General features: G+C 43.8%; 1 protein-coding gene across 4 annotated transcripts; it reads left to right on the top strand.

The window, feature by feature from the left end:
* Positions 1-557: 557 nt before the first annotated feature.
* On the top strand, positions 558-21,146 carry LOC112069302 (interferon alpha/beta receptor 1a). 4 transcript variants are annotated; one of them, XR_011475312.1, is made up of 8 exons: positions 1,337-1,532; positions 7,702-7,828; positions 8,054-8,238; positions 13,685-13,845; positions 15,576-15,729; positions 15,890-16,047; positions 16,204-19,729; positions 21,124-21,146. XR_011475312.1 is itself a non-coding variant. In XM_070438502.1 (7 exons), exons 2-7 carry the CDS (start codon positions 7,824-7,826, stop codon positions 16,582-16,584), a joined length of 1,044 nt encoding a protein of 347 aa, XP_070294603.1. In that variant the 5' UTR covers positions 558-644; positions 7,702-7,823; the 3' UTR covers positions 16,585-19,911. The 4 variants fall into 4 exon arrangements, 3 of the variants coding, with proteins under 3 accessions (XP_070294603.1, XP_023992378.1, XP_023992379.1); XM_070438502.1 differs by lacking the exons at positions 1,337-1,532; positions 21,124-21,146 and adding an exon at positions 558-644 and having other exon boundaries at positions 16,204-19,911; XM_024136610.2 differs by lacking the exon at positions 21,124-21,146 and having other exon boundaries at positions 16,204-19,911.
* Positions 21,147-21,693: the final 547 nt, after the last annotated feature.

Here is a 21,693-nt window from a genome sequence, read left to right as displayed (position 1 = left end):
TGCTATTTGCAGTGTTAAACTGGGCGAAGAGTGTTGTGGTTTTAAATTACATTTACCTACTAGGTATACGTGCAGGTAAATGTAATATAAAACCACAACACTATTCGCACAGTTTAACACTACATATGAATTTGTTCTTAATTTACGTGCCTAGTAAAATAAAGGTTAAATACAAATAAATAAATGCGTCACCCAACTAACGTAAATTCACCCCATTCCGTACAAATGTGCGCAACCGCGACATTCAAACGAGGCTACAAAGAAAACTAATGGGACCGTGTTGACTTCAAAATCTGGGGTGTGAACTACGTTTCTATTCAAGCGTTGATCGACATGGTAATGGATTTATAGTAATGGAGAAAAGTTGAAAAACTGACCCTCCGTTACATCGACGTGTCATGCCGTAACGTACAGCACGCATAAAGCAACTATTTCTGTCTTACAATCTCTCTCCACCAGGTGTAGCACTTCTCTCATCGTTTAAAAACAAGAAATGGACAGTGACGGGGTAAGGGGGGGATACTTAGGCATTTTTTGCGTCATCATTGTAAGCATCATGATTCTCAAAGCCGCTGTTTACTTCTGAAGATCACTTTAGCACCGCCCTAAAAAACAGATTCAAATTCGACACAAACCTTCAAATGGTATGTAATGACACATTATATAAACTCTTTATAGTGTTTTATTTACATTTTAGAGGCGATAAGGTGGACAGATCGAGTTAAAAAAAGTTGTTTTCCCACACATCTCTCCTTCTCACTATCGGATTATTTTCGCTTCCCCACCGTCATTTAAAAAAAAGACCCGACGGAGCTCGTTGCCTTCTTGAATTATGCAGAAACGGGCAGCGTGGAGGTCATGTAATTGATTCTGTTGGAAAGTGGAGAAATTGTGCTTTACAATGGTATTGACATTACAGTTGATCTGGAAGTATTACGTTTTTTGGGCGCTAAAATAAGGTCAATTGTACGGACCAAGGCGATGTACAAAAGTGAGTGAGTTTACGTTAGCTCGCTAAATAGTTAGCGTTAGGTAAACAATCGCTAGCTGGTCGTTTTGTGAATCGTGTGCATCGCATTCAGATTTGCTTTAAAAATATAATTTTGTTGTTTTAAACTAACTAGCTAAGTAGCTAACTATATATCTAACTATCTATCTATGTATTTACCAATATCTGATTATCCATTGATCTCATCCATGTCATGACGATTGTGTCGCAAACTACGTACAAAAAACGTAAACAAATCGTTAGGACCAATGAGAGTAAAGTTACTGAGTTCGACGTCATTCATACATCTCCATATATGGCATTGCGTTGGCATCCGTATTGGATTGTTTATCCTGGTGATGTTCACTYGGTGATAGACCAAATCAACTGGCACACAGCAACTAAAGCTGGGAGTGGGAAGATGAACGATCTGTGAAGGTAGTTTGGGAAAAACGTACCGTTGGATTACTTGTTAAATAACCATTATTCATCATGAACGTGGGCTTTGCACTCGTTCTCCTCTGGTCTCTCCCAATAACCAATGGTAAGTACAGTAACTAGCTAATTTAGCTATAGTTAGATCCCTGTAAGGGATTATTATATTTGTTTTTACATATATTTGTAAATCTTTATTTAACTAGGCAAATCGGTTAATGACAGCCTACCCCGGCCAAACCCTCCCCTAACCAGGACAACGCTGGGCCAATTGTGCGCCGCCCTATGGGACTCGAGATCACCAGCTGGTTGTGATACAGCCCGGGATCGAACCGGGGTCTGTAGTGATGCCTCTAAATCAAATCGTATTGGTCACATACACATGTTTAGCAGATGTTATTGCGAGTGTAGCGAAATGCTTGTGCTTCTAGTTCCGACAGTGCAGCAATATCTAATATGTAACCTAACAATTCCACAACTACATAATACACACAAATCTAAGTAAAGGAATAAGAATATATTTATATAAATATATGGATGAGCAATGACAGAGCGGCATAGGCAAGATGAAATAGATGGTATAAATACAGTATATACATATGAGATGAGTAATGCAAGATATGTAAACATTATTAAAGTGGCCAATGATTTAAAGTCTGTATGTAGGCAGCAGCCTGTCTGTGTTAGTGATGGCTGTTTAACAGTCTGATGGCCTTGAGATAGAAGCTGGTTTTCAGTCTCTCGGCGGTGTGGTAATCCTACCCCTAGCACTGAGATGCAGTGCCTTAGACCGCTGCACCACTCGATAGCTACATTAGGACGAAATTGGGTTTAGCTATATGGATGTTGGCCCCGGTTTTATATGGATACGATTGTTACGTCTTCGCATCCAGTTCACTCTGGAGTGCCAGGGTGCTCTGGACGTTCGAAAATGCAAAGCATTGATTGTCCGTTCATAAATTCAGAACGCACACTGGACGCTCTGGTTGATCGGAGCGTTCCGACATCAACCGCAGTCAAGCACCCAAGCTAACTGGCTAAAGCTACTTTCAGACATAAATACGAGTTCACCTCCCTCTGACCAATTTTCCTCGCCCTAGAAGGGCTGATTAGGTTGTGTTCATGTTATCTAGAGGGATGGTGACTGTGCTGCTGGCAATCATTTAATAATGTTTTTTTTGCCGATGTTTACTGACACCGGTCATATTCAACATGTGTTGCGTGTTTGTACTTTCAACAGTTATTCTGCACTCAGACGAGAGCGCACTGGAGTCGGAATAGATAGCCAGAGTTCAATTCACGAACGCACAGCTCGTTCTTGACTCCCGGTTCCATTACACAGGGTTAGGATTGGATTCCCACACAGCCATATTTCCACGTTACAGTGTTTGTTAACGGAAAACAGTTACCTGTGCTAATTAGCTAGCCATCAGCGTCTCCGAACACCTGTGTTTAAACAAAGACAGACGCCGAAAATGTGTATTCACTGAAAAATACTGTCGGCTGCAACTGTGTACACCTTTAAAACAGTGTACAGTAAGTATATTTTGCGTTTGTTAAATTATTTTGATGTGATATGAAAGTAAAGGGATTTGTTTCTAGAACCATACCAGAATTGTGAATCGATTCACGTTTAAATGGAGTATTTGGCTGTTTTGTTTTCGAGACAATTTGCGCTTTAAACAAAACCTGTACATTAATTTGGACTAAGGATTAACCAAATAGACCACAGTCTGTCGTTTCCAATGGGCGCAAATTTGATCTGAGTAGGCAGAACAAGCAAGGAGGTGGGCAGAGCCTAACAAGCGAGCTAGATCCTATTGGCACGTTCAAGCATGTATTTGCAAAATGGGTTTGGCGACTGCCAGGAGGGCGCTACTTGCCCGAATGCATAGTTCCAACTGTAACGTTTTGAGCAAGAATAATGGGTTTGGCAGTTTTTCATGTTTTGGGCTAGGCCCCTTTAGTTCCAGTGAAGGAAAATCTTAATGATACGACATTCTAGACGATTCTGTGCTTCAAACTTTGTGGCAACAATTTGGGGAAGCCCTTTCTTGTTTCGGTATGATAATGCCCCCATGCACAAAGTGAGGTCCATTTAGAAATGGTTTGTTGAGATCGGTGTGGAAGAACTTGACTGGCCTGCACAGAGCCCTGACCTCAACCGTATTGAACACCTTTGGGATGAATTGCAATGCCGACTACAAGCCAGGCCTAATCGCCCAATATCAGTCCCCAACCTCACAAATGGAGTGGCTGAACCTGGCTGAATGGAAGCAAGTCCCTGCAGCAGTGTTCCAACATCTAGTGGAAATCCTTCCCAGAAGAGTGGAGGCTGTTATAGCAGCAAACGGGGGACCAACGCCAATGCCCATGATTTTGGAGAGATGTTTGACGAGCAGGTGTAACAGTATAACTTTAAACCGTCCCCTCGCCCCGACACGGGCGCGAACCAGGGACCCTCTGCACACGTCAACAACAGTCGCCCACGAAGCGTCGTTACCCATCGCTCCACAAAAGCCGCGGCCCTTGCTGAGCAAGGGGAAACCCTACTTAAGTCTCAGAGCAAGTGACGTAACTGATTGAAATGCTAGTAGCGCGTACCCGCTAACTAGCTAGCCATTTCACATCCGTTACACAGGTGTCCACATACTTTTGGCCTTGTAGTGTATATTTTCTAATTTGTCTTTCATGAGGGAGGATAATGGAAGGAACAAGTACAATTAGACCTTTCAGTTAGTGTTTTTACTGATATCAATTTTGTTTATGAATTAAGTGATTAAGACAATTCCATTACCAAATTGTTAATGGAATTTCTGAAAAATTCGGTAGCGGAATTTATGAAATTGAATTGGCTACATTTGGAATTTATAGTAGTCACACCATCGTTGGGTTCACAAGTTTGGATAGTAGAGTACAGTGAAGCAGTACATTACAGTACACAGATCACACGACTTGAGTACACTGAGCTGTACTGTGGTGTACTTTTATGGCCAAACTTGTGAAACATAGATGTCAATGCTTGGTTCAGATTTGGTCCGGAACAACCAAATTTGGTCTTGTTTGGATGCAGAGCTCCTTTAGAATAATACCCAAGTATGCAAAGGAGGATATTGCATATTTATACCTTTTGTGTACTTACTTGGGTCTACGCTGTCGCTGACGTATTTTATAAGGAGCACATTGCATGTTGAAGTTGAGAAAAATGTAAGCGCACAACAACAAAAAATGTAGGAGCACAATGCAAAAATATTTGCGCTAATATTGCTAGAATACTTAATTGTTCCAGGCGCATTGGTGCTCCTAAATAAATAAAAAAATCCTGGTCACACAGCATAATACACTGCTCAAAAAAATAAAGGGACCGCTTAAACAACACAATGTAACTCCAAGTCAATCACACTTCTGTGAAATCAAACTGTCCACTTAGGAAGCAACACTGATTGACAATAAATTTCACATGCTGTTGTGCAAATGGAATAGACAAAAGATGGAAATTATAGGCAATTAGCAAGACACCCCCAATAAAGGAGTGGTTCTGCAGGTGGTGACCACAGACCACTTCTCAGTTCCTATGCTTCCTGGCTGATGTTTTGGTCACTTTTGAATGCTGGCGGTGCTTTCACTCTAGTGGTAGCATGAGACTGAGTCTACATCCCACACAAGTGGCTCAGGTAGTGCAGCTCATCCAGGATGGCACATCAATGCGAGCTGTGGCAAGAAGGTTTGCTGTGTCTGTCAGCGTAGTGTCCAGAGCATGGAGGCGCTACCAGGAGACAGGCCAGTACATCAGGAGATGTGGAGAAGGCCGTAGGAGGGCAACAACCCAGCAGCAGGACCGCTATCTCCGCCTTTGTGCAAGGAGGGGCACTGCCAGAGCCCTGCAAAATGACCTCCAGCAGGCCACAGGCCACATTTTACTGAAATTCTCTCGCCAGACTTTGCATCTGCGGAGTTCTTTCATAACAATTTAGGCAACAGGGATCTCGATCCAGGATGGGATTGAATGTCTCTACAGTGACCAATAAACTAAATCTTGACATCTAGCCACTTAGCTAGCAAGTTGGCAGCCAAATGCATAGCTGGAGCCCCTGAGCTGGATATAATTTGACACGTCTTAGATTTCTTATAGTTATACTTGGTTTAGCAGGCATCCTGGCTGTGTAGGCGGCACCCCCCACGTGCGCACAAAAAACGACTAAGAACGGTTGCAATTTACCTAGACAGGTGTGTGCCTATTCCCATCTTGTCCAGTCTATTGAATTTACCACAGGTGGACTCCAAGTTGTAGAAACATCTTAAGGATGATCAATGGAAACAGGATGCACCTGAGCTCAATTTTGAGTCTCGTAGCAAAGGGTCTGAATCGTTATGTTTTAGAAATAAGGTTGTAACATAACAAAATGTGGGAAAAGTCAAGGCTTCTGAAAACTCTCTGAATGCACTGTATCTATTGCTATATAATGTTTTTCTTCTGGCTGAATACTGTCATCTGTGTAAACTTCTGTCCTGGACACTTGCGTGTAATCCGAGCAGAAACAAATAAACTAGCGTACATCCTCTGCTGCTATTATAACCAGTTAGATACACGGAACTCTGGGAAAACTGGTCATTTATAATACATACACACACCAGACGGACGCATCGCTGTTAGAAGATCCAGAGCAAATTCTAGCCCTTATGTATAAATTCACTCTGCTCCGTCCTCTGTCAATTACATTTTGTTCTTGTGTAAATGTGTGCTGACTGATCAACACCGTGTCTAGTTACTTTTCAATGTGTTTCTGAAAACCTTCAATGTGTTTCACCATCCACAAGTTTAAAAAAATAGCAGGGGTGTGGGTTGCACATGAAGCATCCAGGTCAAACAACATAATGATCATTCCTTGCTTGCGCGACATGTGCACAGTCAAAAAACGTAACGTTTGCTAACTTTGGTTAGCTATGTGACAAAATGCAAGTGTTCTTGAACCCATCTACTGTTTTAAGACTAAGTTAACCAAGCAAGATGACTAAACCAACCGGAGGGGATATTTAGACCATTGTCTTTCGTGTGTAATAAGCCTATAGCCTGCGGTTTATTTTTACCGCAGTCATCTGTGTTTTCATTTGAAGCATATTGTTATACGTGGCTTGTTTGGATCATTTGCAAAGACATTGGTAACTTTATTGTAGTCAAATTTTGTTCTGAAGTTATCGCAGTCACAGAGCAACAGATAAACCATGTGATTTAATGTTTACTGGAGAGCATAGGTGGAGTTCSCATTGTTGTCCTCAGGAATTTCCTTTTTCMGCTTCTGACCAATTTGAATAATCTACAAGTACATCACATTTCCAGAGTGGACTCTGCTAATTCTGTGTGAAACAGTTTATGAGCACCACCAACACAGTGAATGGGGAAAATGGATTCAAAGGCAATCCATCTGCTGGTGACTTGCTTTATGTGCAATCCTAAAGGAGGGCTGTGATTGGTTAATGACCTATAATTTCCATTTCTATGTAATAGACTGGATCATATCATTAAAAGTACCAGAGCCTACTCTGGAAATGTTTCTTTTTGAAGAAGAGTATATTGTTTACAAACTGTCTAAAAATAAGCTAAATCGAAAAGTGTCGTTTTGAGATCAATATTTTTTTAAATGTTGAATAAATGAATGTGACGATTTTTATTTAAAATAGTCTAGACATACTCCATATTTGAGGGAACACTACAAGGAGTTATAATGACACCAAGATGACTATCATGTACGGTTTACAGATCATTAGGGTCTTACATGGCCACTTTCATCATGTTTAAAAAAGAATAATTGTTTGCTACAAAGGTAAAACGCATGTTAAACATCCTCCCAATGCCGTTCCTATGTGAGAATTACAAGAACATTCTGAGAGACTGAAAATATTTCTCGCAGGCGTGGAATCGTCCAATAGAAGCGCTGGCTTGCTAGTGAGGTCAATGTCATTGTTGCACGTCTATTGTTTCATTCTCACCACAGGAATGTGTTTGCTTATTGGTTCTTCAGAGATTTTAAATATTGGATCAATTCCTCTTTTGTTGAATATTTCATATTGTCCACAGGACATGTGAATAGGTGGTTGGCTGTGAAGTAGTGATGAAATACACAGCCTAAAGTATGCAAATGGTTATTTTAACTTCACAGTTGCTGCCGAATCAGTTGATTATATCCAACTCCCATCATGTAACATGTAATCACCACGGTACCAAACAGTGAAGAACTTCTCAATGACCCGGTCTGCCTGTCTTACTCTCTGTGTTCCAGTGCTTGCAGAGCTGCCACAACCTCAGAACCTGACTCTGCTCACCCTGAACACACAGTACGTACTGACGTGGGACTGGGACCAGACGACCACAGGCAACGCTGTTACCTTCACTGTAGAGTACATGCCGTAAGTCACCAAATGTACGCACACCACCCCCGCAGAACCCTCCACCCCTCTTACATGTCACGTACTGTATTTCACCTCCCCCCTCCTACATGTCACATATGATACCGTATTTCACCTCCTACACCCAAACAGTGACTCGTCTGTTTTATTTTACCACAGAGTCATGATCTGGTATTAGGCCAAGACTGCCTCTCATCACTGACCCTCTCGCTCGCTCCCCAACAGGAAGTACAAGATGAAGAAGAGGAACTGGAGCTGTTGCCGCATCTGTGAAAGGACCACACACACCCGCTGTGACCTCACAGGTTCTGATCTGTACTACCTGGGCAAATACATGCTCCGAGTCCAAGCCAGCGCAGACGGAGTCAACTCAGACTGGGTCTACATAGAGTTCTGCCCTGATATAGATGGTGAGAGAGGAATGGGAGAAGGCAGACAGACTTGAGCACAGATGGAAAAACTAAATGAGAGAAGAAAATAAACACAGTTGCGAACATTCACACATTTAAACGCCCACCAACAGCCACACACCAACAGCCACACGCTTGTGTTGATATAGCTTTCAGAAGTTGTAAAGGCACTCAAATCTATTACTCTTAAGAAAGCGGCTGGCCCGGATGAATTGAACCCTCATTTTTCAAATAATGGGTGCAGAGATTATTGCTGCCCCTCACTCATATGGTAAATCTTTCATTGGCGAGTAATACCATTCCTAAAGTCTGGAAAGCAGCCTACGTCACGCCTTTACATAAGGGTGGAAATCTGTCCCAGTTGGATAACTATCGTCACATATCTAAACTGTCTGCACATGCAAACATTTTGGAAAAAACTGAGTTATGAGTTCATCAGTTTTATCTCAATTCCAGTCGGGTTTTAAAGCCAAGTATACTGCCCTACCAAGCAAAAAGCCAGTAACTGCTCATAGCGTGGAACTGAGGAAAAAGGGCTTTTATTTACCTTGGTTTCACAGTAACTTTATGCAGTTACTGCTAACATGACCCCCATTTTCACCAAAACCCAATACAATAGAGGCAGAATACTTGTCCACATGATTAAGCATGTATTTAATGGAGCAAAAATGACTAACTCATTTTCTACCAAATGATCAGTTACTGCCTTTTTGCTTGGTAGGGCAGTATAGTACAATTACTGCACTAAGGTTGTTGGGGATTTTTTTAGATGTTCACTTTTTATCGACTTGTCAAAGGCCTTTGACACCGCTGACCACGCCCTGCTGTTGTATAGACTAAATAAAAGTCAGTTTAAGTGTTGATGCTTTGTATTGGTTCCAAAACGACCTTTCTGACAGAACAGTGTGTAGCACAACAGGGTATGGAATCTGAGTTTCGAAGGCTTACGAAAGGAGTTCCCCAGGGCTCAACTTTAGGTCCGATCCTTTTTACACTGTATATAAATGATATAGGGAAGACTGTTGACACTGATTTATTCTTGCGCATCTACTATTGAGATCGCTTTTCAGGACTTATAGTTGGCTTTTGATGTTATTCAGAGGCATCTTTTCGAATTGACACGTGCTTTTTTCTTTTTTAGTAAACAGATGGAGTCACTTTCAGATTTTAACTATGAAAGGCCAGCAAATTGATAGGGTCACCTCCTATAATATCTATGGGAATTAGTTGGATGAAAAGCTGAATTTTAAACAGCACATTGATAACCTTGAAGAAACTGACGTTGAAATTGGGTTTCTATTTTAGGAACAAATCTTGCTTTTCAATGTCTGTCAGAAATGATCTTGTTCAAAGCACTTTGTTATCGGTCCTCGATTATGGTGATATTGTCTATGTGTAACCGATGTGAAATGGCTAGCTAGTTAGCGGTGGTGCGCGCTAATAGCGTTTCAATCGGTGACGTCACTCGCTCTGAGACCTTGAAGTAGTTGTTCCCCTTGCTCTGCAAGGGCCGTGGCTTTTGTGGTGCGATGGGTAACAATGCTTCGTGGGTGTCAGTTGTTGATGTGTGCAGAGGGTCCCTGGTTCGAGCCCAGGTAGGGGCGAGGACAGGGGAGAGGACATGCAGGCCTCCACAAGTACCTTAAACTCTGGACACGGTGTATCATGGTGCTTTAAGATTCACAACAAATGCTACATCAATTACCCATGGTGCAATTATGGATTTTTTAATATTTTATTTAACATTTATTGAACCAGGGAAGTCAGTTAAGAATAAATTCTTATTTGCAATGACGGCCTACCAAAAGGCCTCCTGCGGGGAAATAAATACAATATAAATATTGGACAAAACACACATCATGACAAGAGTGACAACACTACATAAAGAGAGACCTAAGACGTCATGTGTTGCTATGTTGTCAACACAGCATGGTGGCAACGTAAGAAAAACAACATGGTAGCAACACAACATGGTAGCAGCACAAAACATGGTACAAACATTATTGGGCACAGACAACCGCGCAAGAAGGTAGACAACAATACATCACACGAAGCAGCCACAACTGTCAGTAAGAGTGTCCATGATTTGAGTCTTTGAATTAAGAGATTGAGATAAAACTGTCCAGTTTGAGTGTTTTTTGCAGCTCGTTCCAGTCGCTAGCTGCAGCGAACTGAAAAGAGGGACCCAGGGATGTGTGTGCTTTGGGGACCTTTAACAGAATGTGACTGGCAGAACGGGTGTTGTATGTGGAGGATGAGGGCTGCAGTAGATATCTCAGATAAAGGGGAGTGAGGCCTAAGAGGGTTTTCTAAATAAGCATTAACCAGTAGGTCTTGCGACGGGTATACATAGATTACCAGTTTACAGAGGAGTGCAGTGATGTGTCCTATAAGGAGCATTGGTGGTAAATCTGATGGCTGAATGGTAAAGAACATCTAGCCGCTCGAGAGCACCTTTACCTGCCGATCTATAAATTACGTCTCCGTGATCTAGCATGGTTAGGATGGTCATCTGAATCAGGGTTAGTTTGGCAGCTGGGGTGAAAGAGGAGTGATTACGATAGAGGAAACAAAGTCTAGATTTGACTTTAGCCTGCAGCTTTGATATGTGCAGAGAGAAGGGCAGTGCACTGTCTAGCCATACTCCCAAGTACTTGTATGAAGTGACTACCTCAAGCTCTAAACCCTCAGAGGTAGTAATCACACCGGTGGGAAGAGGGGCATTCTTCTTACCAAACCACATGACCTTTTTGTTCTGAACACCTCCAAAACAAGGTTAAGGGTAGAGAAAGCCTGTTGGGCACTAAGAAAGATTTGTTGTAGAGCATTAACACAAAATCTGGGGAGGGGCCAACCTAGTATAAGACTATCGTCTGCATATAAATGGATTAGAGAGCTTCCTACTGCCTGAGCTATGTTGTTGATGTAAATTGAGAAGAGCGTGGGGCCTAGGCTTGAGCCTTGGGGTACTCCCTTGGTGACAGGCAGTGGCTGAGACCGCAGATGTTCTGACTTTATACACTGCACTCTTTGAGAGAGGTAGTTAGCAAACCAGGCCAAAGACCCATCAGACACCAATCCTCCTTAGCTGGCTCACAAGAATGGAATGGTCTACTGTATCAAAAGCTTTGGCCAAGTCAATAGAAATAGCAGCACAATATTGCTTAGAATCAAGGGCAATGGTGACATCATTTAGGACCTTTTTAAGGTTGCAGTGACGCATCAATAACCTGAGCAGAAAACATTGCATAGCAGAGAGAATACTATAGACATCAAGAAAGCTAGTCAGTTGATTATTGACAAGTTTTTCCATCACTTTTGATAAACAGGGCAAAATAGAAATTGGCCTATAACAATTAGGATCAGCTTGATCTCCCCCCTTTTTAAATAAAATATGAACTGTGGCTCCCATCAAAGCAATGGGAACCTCCCCAGAAAGGAGATACAGGCTTGGCAATGATAGGGGTAAGAACATTTTTTAAGAAGAAAGGGTCTAATCCATATGACTCAGATGTTTTTTGGGGGGTCAAGTTTAAGGAATGCCATTAGCACCTCGGACTTAGTGACTGCAGGGAGAAACTTTGTAGCGGGGCAGGTGAAAAAGAGGGAGAAGCATCGGGGATAGTCACATTAGAAGGGGTGGGAAATGAGGAAATGTTGGACTGGCAATGAGGCATGGCTGAGTCAAATATGAATCCTGACTTAATAAAATGGTGATTAAAAAGCTCAGCCATGTTCTTGTCTGTAACAACCACATCATTAACATTAAGGGACATGGGCAGCTGTGAGGACAAGGGTTTATCCTCCAGGTCTTTAACCGTTTCCCAGAACTTCTTGGGGTTAGACCCACAGAGAGAGAACTGCTCCTTAAAGTAACTAACTTTGGCCTTCCGGATAGCCTGTGCACTTATTTCTCATTTGCCTGAACGAGAGCCAGTCAGCCTGAGTATGCGTGTACCAAGCCTTTCGCCAAATGCAATTCTTGAGGTGGAGTAACTCTGCCAGATCACGGTCGAACCAGGGGCTGAACCTGTTTTTTCGGTTCTCATTGTCTTTATGGGGGTGCGTTTGTTAACAATACCACTGAAAATATCAAAAAAGAAGGACCAAGCCCCTTCGACATATGGGATCAAGCTGTCTCTATCCCATTTTACAGATATAGTTAGTATGACAATTCCCGGATGTCGTCCTAAATTTGCCAAAATATGAAGTATACACGCAGAGGACACTATTGCCGTACTTTAGGGCCCATAATGCAATTCCTCAAAATGGGGAGGGGCTTCACAACATTTTCAGATTTGTAGTAAATGGCGGAAGATATGCAGCCGAAGTCCAACGAGAGCAGATACAAATTCATTGCTTTAACCTCTCTAGGGGGTGTGGGACGCTACCACCTGGCCAACATCCAGTGAAATGTAACTAATTATGACGAATGTTGAGCAATGTAATGACTTTTCACATAAGTTACGTTATGTTGGCTGACAATTTGTTACCTACGCTATCCTCACGAACCACATAGCATATTACAGTAGTATGTACCAGTATGTTAGCTAGCTACCTAACGTTGGTTGGCTACTAATACATCGGACTTGCCAGTATATCAACTATATGCTATCTAACTTAGCTAAGTTGTGTAGTTTTTTAAAGCGTGATTAAATTGTTGCTAGCAGCACAGTTACAGTTACCAACACTCTGGATAACATGAAACCAGCCTAACCAGCTCTGCTAGGGCAAGTACAATGGTCAGAGTGAAATGTTCTCTCATTTGTGTCTGGATGTAGCTAGCCAACATTAGCCAGTTACAACGGCAGCCAAGCACCCAAGCTCAGGTCAGAACACTTGGATCAACCCTAGTCCTCAGCCAGAGCGTCCAGTGTGCGCTCTGAACGCTTATGAACAGATAATCTGACAACACTCTGAATTTAGGAACGCCCAGAGTGTGCTCTGGCACTCTCAGATTGAATTTACGAACACGCCCCAAAGTCATATGATGTCCTAACTAATAATTTGTTATGCTAGCAAGAGGTTGCTCAGCAACAGCATCAACTTCCGGGATAGACGGGTGAAGCGCTAGTACGCTCAACTGAAAGAATACAGTTTAGTTTACAGTATAATACAATTAACTAATAGTATGTAGTGTATGGGTATTCGAACACAGCTTTTGTCTTTTGTATTTATCTGTAATATTTTCCGTACACGCTGCTATTTCCCTGTTTTGCCTTCTTGCCAGGTCGCCGTCGCAAATTAGACTTTTAACCTCAATGGGTCTTACCTGGTTAAATAAAATGAAAATATAACACGCACAGCCACCCTCACACACAACTAGCACAGAGACCGTTAATCTGTCCTTCACCAAGAGTCATTCCCAGAACTCTGGAGTTGCCTGTATGGCAACTATTGATTATTAGTGAGTTTATTTTGGTCTGATCTGTTCTTCCCCGTGTAGCTTCTTTGGGCCCACCGTCCAGGGTGGAGCTGGCTCCTGTGAAGAACCTGCTGGATGTGACCATCTCTGATCCCCTGAACAGCACCCAGGGCTCCATGAAGGAACACGTCCCGTTCCTGGACTACCGCATCCTGTACTGGAGCCGCTCTGATGACCCTCAGGTACTGGCACAACCTTCTGCCTTTTTCTGTGGCCTCTAAAGACTCCTGGGCCTCCCCTCAGTAACCCTGGGACTGCTGTAACCTGGGCCTCCCCTCAGTAACCCTGGGACTGCTGTAACCTGGGCCTCCCCTCAAGTAACCCCTGGACTGCTGTAACCGGGCTCCCCTCCAGTAACTGGGACTGCTGTAACCTGGGCCTCCCTCAGTTAACCCTGGGACTGCTGTATCCTGGGCCTCCCCTCAGAACCCTGGGACTGCTGTAACCTGGGCCTCCCCTCAGTAACCCTGGACTGCTGTAACCTGGGCCTCCCCTCAGTAACCCTGGGACTGCTGTAACCTGGGCCTCCCCTCAGTAACCCTGGGACTGCTGTAACCTGGGCCTCCCTCAGTAACCCTGGGACTGTGTAACCTGGTCTTCCCCTCAGTACCTGGGACTGCTGTAACCTGGCCTTCCCTCAGTAAACCCTGGGACTCTGTATCCTGGGCCTCCCCTCAGTAACCCTGGGACTGCTGTAACTGGCCCTCCCCTCAGTAACGCTGGGACGCTGTATCCTGGGCCTCCCTCAGTAACCCTGGGACTGCTGTAACCTGGGCCTCCCCTCAGTAACCCTGGGACTGCTGTAACCTGGGCCTCCCCTCAGTAACCCTGGGACTGCTGTAACCTGGCCTCCCTCAGTAACCCTGGGACTGCTGTAACCTGGGCCTCCCCTCAGTAACCTGGGACTGCTGTAACCTGGGCCTCCCCTCAGTAACCCTGGACTGCTGTAACTGGCCTCCCTCAGTAACCCTGGGCTGCTGTAACCTGGCCTCCCCTCAGTAACCCTGGGACTGCTGTAACCTGGGCCTCCCCTCAGTAACCCTGGGACTGCTGTAACCTGGGCTCCCCTCAGTAACCCTGGGACTGCTGTACCTGGGCCTCCCCTCAGTAACCTGGACTGCTGTAACTGGGCCTCCCCTCAGTAACCCTGGGACTGCTGTAACCTGGGCCTCCCTCAGTAACCCTGGGACTGCTGTAACCTGGGCCTCCCCTCAGTAACCTGGGACTGCTGTAACCTGGCCTCCCTCAGTAACCCTGGGACTGTGCTGTAACCTGGCCTCCCTCAGTAAGTCTGGGACTGCTGTAAAAACACCAGAAGCTACAACAACATGTTGTAACACTCTAAAACAATCATCTTAAAGATAGGAACACAAGTGTGTTCATAATGTGGTTTTCAATGCAGGTAACTGGTTGTGCTTTGTATTCTGGAAGGTTTTGCTGAAGTGTTCTATGTTGGTGCTTTGTATTCTGGAAGGTTTTGAAGTGTTCTATGTTGGTGCTTTGTATTCTGGAAGGTTTTGAAGTGTTCTATGTTGGTGTTTTGTATTCTGGAAGGTTTTGAAGTGTTCTATGTCAGTTGTTCCATGTTCTCTGGAACTCTTCCAGTTGAAACAACATCAATAACCCTTCTGCTGTGTCCCTGTGTTACACCAGAGCAGATATATGATTTCTATGTCATCTCTATATCCCAAACCTTTCCTGGTGTACCCCCAACCGTTCCACTTTTGTGACGTATTCAGGACTAGCACATCTGATTCAACTTGTAAAGGGCTTGATGATGAGTTCACCACTAGAATCCCATGTGCTCCTACTGGAATGGGTGAAATAAGTGGAACGGCTGGGGGTAGTGCAAGACAGGGCAGCGTATCCCAACCCTGTCTGATTTTATAACCTGTTCTTATTGGATGTTCAGGGTCTGAAGCCTAAAGTGGTGGACTCTAGCAACAACCTGGTGACGCTGCCTGAGCTGGAGGCCTGGACGTGGTACTGTGTCATGATCCAGTCTCGCTATTACTACTACAACAAGACTAGCAGCTACACAGAACCCCAGTGCATGCAGACAGAGGGTAGGAATGAACACTTCACACTAAAGACTTGGAGATTGGTTTCCAAATTGCTTGACAAATTACCTACCTGTGTAATGTGTGTGWAGAGATGSCAGAGAGCGTGTTTTACAGGAGCAYTTYCATAATAAGGCCACTAAAGTGTGACTGTCCTCGTCCTCAGGTGACACCCCGTACMGGCAGATCTTCCTATACTTCCTGGTCTCCATGATGCTGTGTTTCCTGCTCGTGTTGCTTCCCTCCTACGCCTTCTTCATGTTCTACAGAGTCCTCAAAAACACCTTTTACCCCTCTATCCAGCTGCCTGCACACATCCAGGAGGTAGGCCTCACAAATGTTTACTCAACAGTAAACAGCATAACAGTAATATCCAGGTGTACRGTCCATCCTCTTGGTTGGTGGGTGTATCTGTGTGTTTAAGGGTGGTTGGGATTAAGCCATGACAATTATCATCTTTCTCTCTTCCCCTCCCCCCAGTACCTCTGTGACTACTCCCCCGGCTCCGACATGCCCCGCCTCCTCACTGCTGATTCAGAGGCGGAGCTGTGCTGTGATAAGCTGACCATCTGTCCTGAGGTGTTGCTCCTGGAGATACATGTCGCTCCTCCTCTCACAGCGCCCCCCTCAGCGCTGGAGCAGGACAGCGGCAAGCACATCCGCCAGGACAGCGGAGACTCTGGGATCTACTCCACAGAGGGAGGCTCCGCCCAGCAGGGTCGTAGTGGTGGGGAGCCAATCAGGAGAGACCAGGAAGTGGACTCCTGGCAGGCACTGGCGCAGGTCAAGATGGAGGCGATGGGGAGAGAGTCGGCCGACGAAAGAGATCTGGACGAGGGGGTTGTGGATGTGTGCGTCTGAGGAGAAATGGAGAGCTGGGTGGAAAGACCATCAACGATGGTTGGCGATTTGTAATGAGGAAATGAGAATGGTCGCACAGAATGTTCTCAAGTCTCCGTCTTGCTGCCTCTCCTCAAAGGTCACTGTGAAGAGAATGACGTCTGAGCCAGAGACGCATCGTCACCTGTCCTGCCTACATTAAAGGAAAAATCTACTCCAAAACGATCTTATAATATTGTTTCGTTAGTCCACTGTTGATACAGTCCCAAAATGTTTTGCATGTCAACAGACAAGTTTTCAAAATATTGGACTTTCAAGAAGCAAAGTGTCACATGATGTAAAATGCATCATTGTGTGGCAAGAGACACTTTGCTTCTTGAAAGGCCAATATCTTAAACTTGTCTGTTGACATGCAAAACATTTTGGGACTGTATCATCAGTGGACTAATGAATCCCATGTTGCTGTGTGTTTAAGGGTATAGAAACAAGCTTAAAAGTGTCAGATTTGGTATGGGGGGGCACATTGACTTCAAGATGTCTAAAAGACCCCAGTCCACCTTTCTTTTCTATGACTTGGGTATAGAAGCTGATAAGGGTCGTGTTGGTTCCAGACTTAGTGCACTGTTGTTGCTCGAGTCTTTCACAACGTCAGCAACGTGGGGCCTTCCTCTTGACACAGCCTGGTATAGTGGTCCTGGATGGCAGGGAGCTCTGCCCGAGTGATGTACTGGGCCGTATGCACCCCACTTTGTAGCGCCTGGCGATCGGGTGCCTTGTAGATGCCGTTCCAAGCGGTAATGCAGCCAGTCAAGACGCTCTCGATGGTGCAGCTGTAGAACAGCCTCCCGAGGTGTAGAGGCGCCGTCATGCCCTCTTCTCAACTGTGTGTATGGACCTTAAGTCCTTAGTGATTTGGACACTGAGGAACTTGAAGCTCTCGACCTGCTTCACTACCGCCCCATTGATGTGGATGGGGGCGTGTGTTCGCCCCTCCGGTTCCTCTAGTCCACGATCAGCTCCTGTGGTCTTGCTGACGTTGAGGGAGAGGTTGTTGTCCTGGCACCACACTACCAGGTTTCTGAACTCCACCCTATAGGCTGCCTCTTCGTCCTACGTGATAAGTCCTACCACCGTCGTGTCGTCAGCATACTTGGTGTTGGACTCGTGCGCAGTCATGGGTGAACGGAATACAGGAGGGGACTAAGCACACAGCCCTGCGGGGCCCCCGTGTTGATGGTTAGTGTGGTGGATGTGTTGTTGCCTACCCTCACCACCTGGGGGCGGCCCATCAAAGTCCAGGATCCAGTTGCAGAGGGAGGTGTTCAGACCCAGGGTCCTGAGCTTGGTGGTTAGCTTGGAAGGGACTATGGTTTTGATTGCTGAGCTGTAGTCAATGAACAGCATTCTTACATAGGTATTATTTTTGTCCAGAGGGGTGAGGGCAGTATGGAGTGCAATAGAGATTGCGTCATCTGTTGGGGCGAAATGCAAATTGGAGTGGGTCCAGGGTGTCTGGGATGATAGTGTGAGCCATGACCAACCTTTCAAAGTATTTCATGGCTATAGATGTGAGTGCTACGGGGCGATTTGCCAGCTACTCAGTGCAAACTTTGAGTATGTGGCCTGGTATTCCGTCGGGCCCCACGGCCTTGTGAATGTTAACCTGTTTGAAGGTCTTACATTGACTACGGAGAGCAAGATCATACAGTCGTACTGAACAGCTGGGGCTCTCATGCATGGTTCAGTGTTGCTTACCTCAAAGCGTGCATAAAGGCATTTAGCTCCTTTGGTAGGCTTACATCGCTAGGCAGGTCGCGGCTGGGTTTCCCGTTTATAATCTGTGGTGGATTACAAAGGGTGTGCAAGTTTTTTTTGTTACTTTTTAAAACATGAATTAGTTTGTTCTTTATGGAATCTGAAATCAAGGAAAGTGTCATGTTTTCTCTATCTTCTTATTATTTGACTTCATCTTTGTTTTAAAAGGTGCTTTGGTCCAACTGTTACTGGTTGGACCCCTGAGTCTTAAACAAGAACTGAATCCCTGAAGGTCTGTTTATTGATGTCTGTCTTTCTGATTGTTTGTTTTCTGAGGTGAAACAAATTCCTCCTAGAGGTTTTTTCATACAACATCATTTCGTCGAAGTTAAATTATCGGCATCATTTGGATAAAAAGTGACATAAAACAAAATGCATCCAACAAAACCATACCTTACATCTGTCAAAGCCTCATAAACACAGCCAATGCAAATGTTTGTCTATGTTTTATCATACCTAGCTGACATCTGACGTAGCATTATAGTTACCTACTGTAGGTTTAAAAAGTAGTCCTGGTCCTAAAAAGTAGTGTGCAGAAACAATTGTCGCATTTTACAGTAACACCGACTCATTCAAGGTTTTTTGGGGGGGGTTTTCACTGTTTTCTACATTGTAGAATAATTGTGAAGACAAACTATGAAATAACACATGGAATCATGTAGTAACCAAAAAAGTGTTAAACAAATCAATCATATATTTTAGATTCTTCAAAGTAGCCCACCCTTTGCCTTGATGCCAGGTCATCTGATGCAGCATTCACATCACTCTCCTTCATACATAGCTCTTACACAGGCTTGGAGGTGTGTTTTTGGGTCATTGTCCTGTTGAAAAACAAATGAAGGTCCACTAAGCGCAAACCAGATGGGATGGGTTTCGCTGCCAGAATGCTGTGGTAGCCATGCTGGTTAAATGTGTGCCTTGACTTCTAGGACATATTTCCACCAGTCTAATGTCCATTGCCTGTGTTTCTTGGCCCAAGCAAGTCTCTTCTTCTTATTGGTGTCTTTAGTAGTGGTTCTTTGCAGCAATTTGACCATGAAGGCCTGATTCAAACAGTCTCCTCTGAAAAGTTGATGTTGAGATGTGTCTGTTACTTGAATCTGAAGCATTTATTTGGGCTGCAATCTGAGGTGCAGTTAACTCAAATGAACTTATCCTCTGGGTCTGCCTTTCCTGTGGTGGTCCTCATGAGAGCAAGTTTCATCATAGCGCTTGATGGTTTTTGAGAATGGACTTGAAATGTTCAGCATTTACTGACATTCATGTCTTAATGTAATGATGGACTGTCATTTGTCTTTGCTTATTTGAGATCTTCTTGCCATAATACGGACTGGTGTTTTACCAATATGCTGTACAATACGGAACACGGCTGTAACAATCTGAACACGCTGTACAATACTGAACACTCTGTAAATACTGAACACGCTGTACAATACTGAAAGCTGTACAATACTGAACACTGACATGCTGAACGCTGTACAATATTGCATCCAAATAGTTGAATTCATATTAAATAAATTATCTCATCTCGTACTCCTTGCCCAGGTTTTTATTGCATACGGAACACTACTTTTCCTAGATAAATGATGTGAGCTTGACCTATGTTACATCTGTGAAGGAAACATATTATTCATCATAAGTAGATAACAAGTGTGGCTGTGAGAGTACATGCTGCTAATGTAACTAACTTTTGGCCCTGTACTGATTTCCGTGTAGTCTGTTCCTTTATGAATCACAGAGATAAGATGAAAATATAGAACTAGAAAAAAAGGTAAAGAAGAGATTTAGAGAGCTTCTTGTCAAAGCTCATACACAGCAAATGCAATGTTTGTTCTATGTTTTATCATACCTAGTGACATCTGACGTAGCATTATAGTTACCTACTGTAGGTTTAAAAAGTAGTCCTGGTCCTAAAAAGTAGTGTGCAGAAATTGTCGCATTTTACAGTAACACACCGACTCATTCAAGGTTTTTTGGGGGGGGTTTTCACTGTTTTCTACATTGTAGAATAATTGTGAAGACAAACTATGAAATAACACTGGAATCATGTAGTAACCAAAAAAGTGTTAAAACAAATCTAATATATTTTAGATTCTTCAAAGTAGCCACCTTTTGCTTGATGCCAGGTCATCTGATGCAGCATTCCATCACTCTCTTCATCACATAGCTCTTACACACAGCTTGGAGGTGTGTTTTGGGTCATTGTCCTGTTGAAAAACAAATGAAGGTCCCACTAAGCGCAAACCAGATGGGATGGCGTTTCGCTGCAGAATGCTGTGGTAGCCATGCTGGTTAAGTGTGCTTGACTTTCTAGGACATATTTCACCAGTCTAATGTCCATTGCCTGTGTTTCTGGCCAAGCAAGTCTCTTCTTCTTATTGGTGTCCTTTAGTAGTGGTTTCTTTGCAGCAATTTGACCATGAAGGCCTGATTCACACAGTCTCCTCTGAAAAGTTGATGTTGAGATGTGTCTGTTACTTGAACTCTGAAGCTTTATTTGGGCTGCAATCTGAGGTGCAGTTAACTCAAATGAACTTATTCCTCTGGGTCTGCCTTTCCTGTGGTGGTCCTCATGAGAGCAAGTTTCATCATAGCGCTTGATGGTTTTTGGAATGAACTTGAAATGTTCAGCATTTACTGACATTCATGTCTTAAAGATGGACTGTCATTGTCTTTGCTTATTTGAGATCTTCTTGCCATGATACAGACCTGGTTGTTTTACAAATACGCTGTACAATACGGAAGCTGTACAATACGGAACACGCTGTTACAATACTGAACACGCTGTACATAACGGAAACGCTGTACAATACTGAACACGTGTACAATACGGACACACGCTGTACAATACTGCTTCAAAATAGATTGAATTCATATTAAAAAGTATCTCATCTCGTACTCCTTGCCCAGGTCTTTTATTGCATACGGACACCTACCTTTTTCCTGATAAATGATGTGAGCTTGACCTATGTTACATCTGTGAAGGAACATATTATTCATCAGTGAGTAACAACCAGTGTGGCTGTGAGAGTACATGCTGCTACATGTACACAGTCACTAACTTTTGGCCCGTACTGATTTCCTGTGTAGTCTGTTCCTTTATGAATCACACTGGCCGGGAAGTTGTTGACCATGAACATGCTGCCGATGTAGGGTATGATGAGAATGAGAACAAAACACAACGGAGCGTTTTTTGAGAGAGCTTCTTGTCAAAGCCTCATAAACACCAGCCAATGCAAATGTTTGTCTATGTTTTATCATACCTAGCTGACATCTGACGTAGCATTATAGTTACTACTGTAGGTTTAAAAAGTA

The sequence above is a fragment of the Salvelinus sp. IW2-2015 genome, unplaced genomic scaffold, assembly GCF_002910315.2.
Source record: "Salvelinus sp. IW2-2015 unplaced genomic scaffold, ASM291031v2 Un_scaffold967, whole genome shotgun sequence".
NCBI classification, from domain to species: domain Eukaryota; kingdom Metazoa; phylum Chordata; class Actinopteri; order Salmoniformes; family Salmonidae; genus Salvelinus; species Salvelinus sp. IW2-2015.
The sequence above is the reverse complement of the archived record's forward strand: the minus strand, read 5'-3'. Positions and strand labels throughout refer to the sequence as shown.